Source organism: Cebus imitator, unplaced genomic scaffold (assembly GCF_001604975.1).
Source record: "Cebus imitator isolate Cc_AM_T3 unplaced genomic scaffold, Cebus_imitator-1.0 Scaffold19, whole genome shotgun sequence".
Classification (NCBI taxonomy): Eukaryota; Metazoa; Chordata; class Mammalia; order Primates; family Cebidae; genus Cebus; species Cebus imitator.
Window position 1 is genome coordinate 1,026,174 of NW_016107334.1, and position 8,051 is coordinate 1,034,224.

The 8,051-nt window shown below is 54.1% G+C and overlaps 1 protein-coding gene across 4 annotated transcripts in view; it reads left to right on the top strand.

The window, feature by feature from the left end:
- POLG (DNA polymerase gamma, catalytic subunit) overlaps positions 1-8,051 on the top strand; it is a 19,413-nt gene that overhangs the window by 9,406 nt on the left and 1,956 nt on the right. For 3 of the 4 annotated variants that reach the window (XM_017517562.1, XM_017517557.1, XM_037734731.1), the window contains exons 10-21: positions 771-1,007; positions 1,927-2,047; positions 2,258-2,344; positions 2,657-2,764; positions 3,232-3,392; positions 4,125-4,178; positions 4,289-4,406; positions 4,863-4,998; positions 5,117-5,363; positions 6,793-6,915; positions 7,049-7,217; positions 7,434-7,642. In XM_017517562.1, coding sequence (XP_017373051.1) covers positions 771-1,007; positions 1,927-2,047; positions 2,258-2,344; positions 2,657-2,764; positions 3,232-3,392; positions 4,125-4,178; positions 4,289-4,406; positions 4,863-4,998; positions 5,117-5,363; positions 6,793-6,915; positions 7,049-7,217; positions 7,434-7,642 — 1,770 coding nt within the window. The remainder of the gene's footprint in view (positions 1-770; positions 1,008-1,926; positions 2,048-2,257; positions 2,345-2,656; positions 2,765-3,231; positions 3,393-4,124; positions 4,179-4,288; positions 4,407-4,862; positions 4,999-5,116; positions 5,364-6,792; positions 6,916-7,048; positions 7,218-7,433; positions 7,643-8,051) is intronic. The other variant, XM_017517572.2, reaches the window with a different exon arrangement.

Sequence of the window (8,051 nt, forward strand, 5' to 3'; positions counted from 1 at the left end):
GGGAGCATGGCCCCTCCTCTCCAGTCGTGGGGCAGCCACTGGGTGTACAGATGGGAGCATGGCCCCTTCTCTCCAGTCGTGGGGCAGCCACTGGGTGTACAGACGACGGCATGCCTTCTCCTTTCCAGTGGCTCCTTTCTAGGAGGAGCCAGGCATGCAGATCAGCCAGTGCAGCTAGTATCCATAGAGTGAGCAGTGTTGAGGTAGTTCTGACTCTGCCTGGGGAAATAAGGCTTCCTTGAGAAGTTGTTCCTTCCTTTGAACCTCATAGGGTGGCAGAGATGAGAAAAAGGGCAGCAGGGTGCCAGCTTTGCACTTGCCTGACCCTGAGAGCAAGTGTCCTGGGTGCCTTGCTAGCATCAGCCTGGGCTCAGCCCTGGTGAACAGCCTATACTAGAGAACCCAGAAGAACTGGCGTTTCTCTAGAGGAGTGGGGAGGTCAGATCTGCTCCCTCCTCTGGCCAGAGTTACTCCGGATGAAATGGAGCTTGGGAAGGAGCCCTGTCCTGGGCCAGGGTATGCTTCTGTGTCCTGGCTTCTGACTAGTCCATTGGGACTGAGTGTCTTTCCTTTTGAAATACTCTCTTGGAGGCTTCCATGGGGGTCCTGGCTAAAGCATCCCAGAGCAGGGGGATGGTGGCTTTAGGCTGTAGTCACTAGAAAGCCCCAGGACTTTGGAGGGTGGGTGGGGCACATCCTGGAAGAGAGAACCTTCCCCCCAGCAACTGCCCTTACTGTTGTGACACTACTGTCTTCCTGGTGGGACGTAGATGGTACCGGAAGCTCTGCCCCCGGCTAGACGACCCTGCGTGGACCCCAGGCCCCAGCCTCCTCAGTCTGCAGATGCGGGTCACACCTAAACTCATGGCACTGACCTGGGATGGCTTCCCTTTGCACTACTCAGAGCGTCATGGCTGGGGCTACCTAGTACCTGGGAGGCGGGACAACCTGGCCAAGCTGCTGGCAGGCCCCACCCCAGAGTCTGCTGGGGTGGTCTGCCCCTACAGGTAAGGCTCAGGCCCAGGGGCGGAAGGGGCTGGAGTCTAGGGAGCCTTTTCCCTGGCTGGTCAGCTCAGGCTAATGGGAGGAGTTTGGGTTCAGGAGTCCAGATTCAGAAGAAGAAAACAAAAGAATCTGGGTTCAGGTTTTTTTCCATGGCTCCCCTTACCCTTTGGGTCTCAGAGCCCTAGTAGGGAGTATGTTGAGACAATCAGAGTGAGGAGGACTGAAAGACCTACTCTTGGGCACAGCACAGCTGCCTTCACAGGAACATGCAGAGAGCTGTTGAAGATGGCAGGGAGATGGGCTTTTCAAAAAGTGTATATAATTTGAATGAAAATTATGGGCCAAGCAGTGCTTCCCTCGTTTGTTCCCCAGGGAGCCTCGTGACCTAGAATGGTTGTCCCCATGTTGTAGTTGACCAGGGCTCAGCTACTTGTTTGAGATTGCAGACCCTGAACTTTGAAAAGGAGGTGTTGGGGAGAAACTTACAAGGGCCCCAGAGTTAAGAGTTCTGGCTCTGCAGGGCGGCCTAAGTTCCTTGTGGAGCTGTCAGACAAAAGGGGATGGGACTGGCCTTGTTCCTTTGAGCCCAAGGGTGGGTGAGCTGGCAGGAGCCAGCCTGTAGCTGGGCCCTGGGTCCTGTCCTCCCAGCTGTGCTCTCAGAGCTTGTCTTGAGACAGCAGCTCTGTAGTGTAAGGGAAACTTGGCTTTGAGTGAGACGAGCTTCAAACCCCAGCCTGCTGCCAGGGTGCTGACATTTTCAGTTTGTCAGTCCCTGTCTAAAGGTCAGGGGAAGTACTGTCTGGTTCTGCCTCAGAGCTGATTCTGGGGACCAAACAAAGGGAACTGCGGAAGGCACCAGCAAGCTGCCAGGCTGAGTGGGCATCTGGTAATCAGAGGCTGCTGCTGCTGTTCTCTGCCCAGAGCCATCGAGTCCCTGTACAGGAAGCACTGTCTCGAACAGGGGAAGCAGCAGCTGACACCCCAGGAGGCCGGCCTGGCTGAGGAGTTCCTGTTCACTGACAATAGCACCATGTGGCAGACGGTAAGGGCAGGCTCTGAACCTGAGGTTTGGGGAGGGAAGATCTCTGTACTCCATCTACCCAGGGAAGGGGCAGCCTTTTGGGTGGGAGGCTGGCACTGGTGGCTCACTCCTGACTGGCCTGGGCTGTGTGAGTGCCATGCAGGGAGGGGCTGGTAGATTGGGGCCTACCTAGTCTTCTGCTTCACTCACTTGGTCCTTGGGCCCATCCAGCTGGAAGAACTGGATTACTTAGAAGTGGAGGCTGAGGCCAAGATGGAGAATTTGCGAGCTGCAGTGCCAGGTCAACCCCTAGCTCTGGTGAGCAGGGCACCTCCTCAGGGGTTCTCTGGGTGGGTTCTGGTGGCAAGGGCTTCCTCTTGCCTGCGTAGCTTTTCCCAGCCAGAGTTCCCTGGGAGTTCCCTGGGTCTTGGGGGGCTGGAGATGCCACCATGCCCCTGGGAGGCCCCACACATGTTGGAGGCCAAGGAGATAGCCTGAGACCTCATGACCATCATGTCATTTCCCAGCTGATGATGACAGTTTCAGGCCCTTTTCCCACCCGCTACCCCCTGGCCCTTGCTGAATGCAGGTGCTGGAGCAGGGCCTGATCTAGGTGTATGGCCCCCACAGACTGCCCCTGGTGGCCCCAAGGACAGCCAGCCCACCTATCACCATGGCAACGGACCTTACAACGATGTGGATGTCCCTGGCTGCTGGTTTTTCAAACTGCCTCACAAGGTGTGTCATGGGTCATGGCCTGTCTCGTGGTGTCCCCTGTGCTTAGGGCCCACAGCAGGCCTTCAGGTCACACACCTGACACTGTCCTTTTTGTGGAAATGACTAGTAGTGGGACAGAATATGATTTCAGGCACATACTGTCATCGCTCAGCTTTTGTTTTTCTAATGAAAGTCAGGTGGGAAGGGGCATGGTGGTGGAATTAAATGCTATGGGGTATGTCATATGTCTGGCACCACATCTGGTACATGATAGGTTCTGCTGACTGATTTATGAGGGGATCCAGGTTTGCTCATGTCTGGGTCTTTGGTGGGGGGGGGGCGTGCGTGCGTGCGTGATGCAATCAGGGATTTGCCTCAGGCTGCTGAGGTTCTGGGCTCAGTGTTGGGAGAAGGCAGGTGCTCATGTTGGATCCCCATCCAGGGGTCTGCCACCTGCCTCCAGCCCCTGCTTCCTTTGCTCTGTCCAGGATGGTAATAACTATAATGTGGGAAGCCCCTTTGCCAAGGACTTCCTGCCCAAGATGGAGGATGGCACCCTGCAGGCTGGCCCAGGAGGTGCCAGTGGGCCCCGTGCCCTGGAAATCAACAAAATGATTTCTTTCTGGAGGAACGCCCATAAACGTATCAGGTGGGCCACCCTGGGAGGAGTCCTGGGACTCCTTTCCCCCTCTTCCACCCGGGGATCCCTGGTTAACTCTGGATTCCCACAGAGGGCCAGCCTAGATATGGTCTAGAGGGCTGGCTACTTTTGGTCCTGTGCCATGGACCTCGGGCAAGTCTCCCTCCAGCCTGTTTCCTTGTTTATGTAAAAAAAAAAAAAAAAAAAAAAAAATCCTGCTGTCAGACCATGAGAGCCCTTGGTAGCTCCGAGAATCCCTTTGTGTAACTGCTAGAGCCATGATATGGATATGGCTGAGGACTGTGGAGAGCTGGTGGCCTGTAAGCCCTGTTGGGGCTGGGAGCTGGCTCTTGTAGTCTGGAATGGCAAACGTATTAATCTTGTAGGCCATTTCCAAGGCAGTTGTGGCCACTGACACACTCTCATGAACAGAGTGGGTGTTGGGATGGTGAAGTTGGCCTTGGGTGTAGGAAGAGGCAGTGGTGGAAGGGGCGCCTCATGGATCCCTCCAGAGAAGAGCAGAAGCTTACTCGGAGGCCTGGCCAGTTCCCAGATGGCTTATGCTCTTGATTGGTGTATCTGTCATAGGGCCTGAGGCCTGGGTTGAGCCTGAGTCCAGTGAGTGAGGCTGGGTAATGGGTATAGCAGGCCTGGAGCGGGGCAGGTAAGGGCTGTGGTGGGATCGGGGGTAGATTCTGCTTCCTGTGGCTGTGCTGAGCCTCCCCCTGTCTATACCCACAGTTCCCAGATGGTGGTGTGGCTGCCCAGGTCAGCTCTGCCCCGTGCTGTGATCAGGTATGGCCTACTGAGTGGCTGCAGGGATAGGAGAACTGAGGGGGGAGGTGGTAGGTCCTAGGGCCAAAGCAACCTGCTAAGATCCATCTCCTTCCCCTGCATCCCGCCAGGCACCCCGACTATGATGAGGAAGGCCTCTATGGGGCCATCCTGCCTCAAGTGGTGACCGCCGGCACCATCACTCGCCGGGCTGTGGAGCCCACGTGGCTGACTGCCAGCAATGCCCGGGTACGTGTCCTTCCTTCCCCAGGTCTGTGGAAACTGGGATCTGAGGGCCTTTCGGTATTTAGCGAGGAGCGTGAAAAGGACCCTATGATCTGGGTCAGGCAGGACCCTAGTTCAGATCTGGTGTCATGACTCTTATCCACTCCTTGGGTAAATGTGTTCTGGGCACCCTTCCTGGCCAGACAATGACAGGCACAATAGCTACAGCGATCATAGACTTTAGATGGGACCTTATATGTGAGGGTCCTGGCAGGGCGCTAGGCACAGAGCAGATTCTTTTCCTGTCACCCCAGTTGCTGAGAGGGGCTGTCTCTGGAACTGGAGATTCAGCAGTGCTGTCTGGCATTCTCTAAAGCCATCCATCCCCTCAAGAAAGGCTCCAGTTCTTTCTTAGTCAACTCTGGCTCCAGGAATGGGGTTGGAGTCTCATTGGGTTGGGGTATCTCCCTCTTCCCACAGCCTGACCGAGTAGGCAGTGAGTTGAAAGCCATGGTGCAGGCCCCACCTGGCTACACCCTTGTGGGTGCCGATGTGGACTCCCAAGAGCTGTGGATTGCCGCTGTGCTTGGAGACGCCCACTTTGCCGGCATGCATGGTGAGCAGCAGGAGCCGGGGTCGGGGCAGCCCAGCCCCTCAGGCAGCGTATCCACAGTTGTGATGGACATTGGGCAGATGTTCCTGAGCTTCCTTTCTCATTCCTGCGTGTCTTCTAGGCTGCACAGCCTTTGGGTGGATGACACTGCAGGGCAGGAAGAGCAGGGGCACGGATCTACACAGCAAGACAGCCACCACCGTCGGCATCAGCCGAGAGCATGCCAAAGTCTTCAACTATGGCCGCATCTATGGTGCCGGGCAGCCCTTTGCTGAGCGCTTACTAATGCAGTTCAACCACCGGCTCACACGGCAGGAGGCAGCTGAGAAGGCCCAGCAGATGTATGCCGTCACCAAGGGCCTCCGCCGGTGAGGGTCCCTCTCCTGTCCACTTTAACACTCAGAACCCAAGGCCTACTTTACTGCTTTTTAGTACTCCATCTGATCTGTCTCCTGCCCATTGCTTGAACCCCCACCTAGCGCCTCTCCTTCCACACCTGTGTAACCTAGCTCCAGGATGATTTGTCCTGTTGTGACGTGTGCTTGCCAGCCTTAAACAGATTTCCCTCATGGGAGTAAAGCCATACTTTTGGTATACTGTCACCAGGTGGTAGCATCTTGACAATTCTGATGATGCTGCATAAATAATAATGTAGGGGTTGCAAACTCAGATGCCTCCAGGGAACGAAAGCAAATGGAGTGGGCGGAAGACAGGAGTTGACAGGAGGGTGCTGTGGCAAATGAGCATGTAGGCTGCTGTTGATACGGGAGAAAGCATTACCAGGCCTCCAGATTACTTAGCCTAGTTCGCAAAGTACTGCATACTGTGTACTCAGGGCCTTAGCAGGCTTTCTGGAGGGTTCCAAAAGCGTGAGGGAGGAGAGCTGCAACTTCCTTACATATATATAATACAGTGTCCACACTGAATTAGCTGGCTTATTCTCGTGAACAACTAAAGTTAAGTATGTGATAAATGATGTAGTGGTTGGTGACTGTAAATGCAGGAAAGCGCAGCTGAGCGTCCTCCGGAGTTGATAAAGCAATGCTGGGTAAGGCTCGTACCGTGAGCATGACTGTAAATGCAGGAAAGGGAGCCGAGTATCATCCAGAATGGTTGAAATGAGGTCGGTAGGGCTCGTACTGTGGGCAGCATGTGCTGGTGGAGGCGAGCAAGGTGGTGGGGCTTTAGTTGTGGACACCTTTGAAAGTGTCACAGGAGTTTGACTGTGGGCACAGGTGGTAGAAGCCCTGGAACTTCTTTGTGCAAGTGAGTGACATGTCTCTGGAGCCTTGAAGCAACAAGGCTTGTGATGTCTGCAGGTTAGATGGAAGTTGGGAATCTAGGGTCATGGCAGTTGAGAAGGGTAAGTTGGGCCTGGCTATTGTGTTTTCTGCTTCTGCGAATGCCCCCTCCCCTTCAGGGAGTAGCCTGTTCTTACCCTGTATCCCCAAATCTGGAGTGATGGCCCTTGCTGCCTTCTGAATAAAAGGCTGGTGTTGGGCATTGGGCAATGCAGAGTCTAAGGAAACAGGACCACAGGAATAGTGGCCTCGCATGCTGGAATCTTTGTCCTTTATTGGGCTCCTGTCTGGGTTGCATCTCCTCCTAGCTCCGTGACCCTAGGCAAGGCACTTAGCCTCTCTGAGCCTGTTTCTTGCTCTGAAGACAAGCCTTAAGGGGACTGGCTTGATGCCAGTGTTTTTGAAAATTGAGTGATATGTGAACACTCCTTATCAAGGTAGTAGTGTGGCACAGGAAACGCTCCTGTGGGAATGACGGCGTTAACACTTTCCCCAGGTATCGGCTGTCAGAGGAGGGTGAGTGGCTGGTGAGGGAGCTACACCTCCCAGTGGACAGGACTGAGGGTGGCTGGATTTCGCTGCAGGATCTGCGCAAGGTCCAGAGAGAAACTTTAAGGAAGTAAGAACCTTCTTTGTGTTAAGGATGGAAGGAGGGGGGAGGGGTCTGGGCTTGCCTCAGAAGAGCTTAGATGCTTTTTCAGCTTTGAGATGCTAAAAGACAAACTCTCTCCTCTCTGTTTCTGGTCCCTTAGGTCACGTTGGAAGAAGTGGGAGTTGGTTGCTGAACGGGCTTGGATGGGGGGCACAGAGTCAGAGATGTTCAATAAGCTTGAGAGTATCGCTACGTCTGACATACCACGCACCCCGGTTCTGGGCTGCCGTATCAGTCGAGCCCTGGAGCCCTCGGCTGTTCAGGGAGAGGTATCTTGCTACCTTCGGAGCAAGGGTGGGTGGGTGGACCAGGGAGAGCAGGGCAGAGCTCCCTGTGGACCTTACCAGGGTTTGTCAGTAGGGCCGGAGTGATGCTTGTCTTGGGGCTTCTACCCTAGAGCCCTAGAGTTAGAAGGTTGGGTAGGGCTCACGGGTAGTTGGTATGTAGCAAAGTCCCTCTCACCTCTGCCTCCCTTCTCTCTGCAGTTTATGACCAGCCGTGTGAATTGGGTGGTGCAGAGCTCTGCTGTTGACTACTTACACCTCATGCTTGTGGCCATGAAGTGGCTGTTTGAGGAGTTTGCCATAGATGGGCGCTTCTGCATCAGCATCCATGACGAGGTTCGCTACCTGGTGCGGGAGGAGGACCGCTACCGTGCTGCCCTGGCCCTGCAGATCACCAACCTCTTGACCAGGTAAGCGGGGCCTGTGGCCTCTCTGGCCTGGCCATATGCTCCGGGTAAGAGCTCCTTGGCCCAGACTGGGTAGTTTTGAGTTTTCATCCCCCTTTTAAAAGCTTAGAGAAGTCCTAAAAAACAGTTGTCTCAATTTTTTAAAAAAGATTCCTTGGGTTTGAAAATGTCAAATACCACGACTGATCATTGAGGAAGAGTGAGGTTAGGGGAATTGTTCCAATGGGTGATACTCACACTTTTCAGTTTTGAAAATCAAATGACAGAAACCTTTTCTCATTTCACAGTGAATTGAGATGTTTTTCTTTCACCCATAAATGTTTTCTTAAGTGCCAAAAGTTTGTTATTTGACTGCTAACAGAAAACATTATTCATGGGGACACTCAAATGTGATTTTTAAAATATCTTTTCT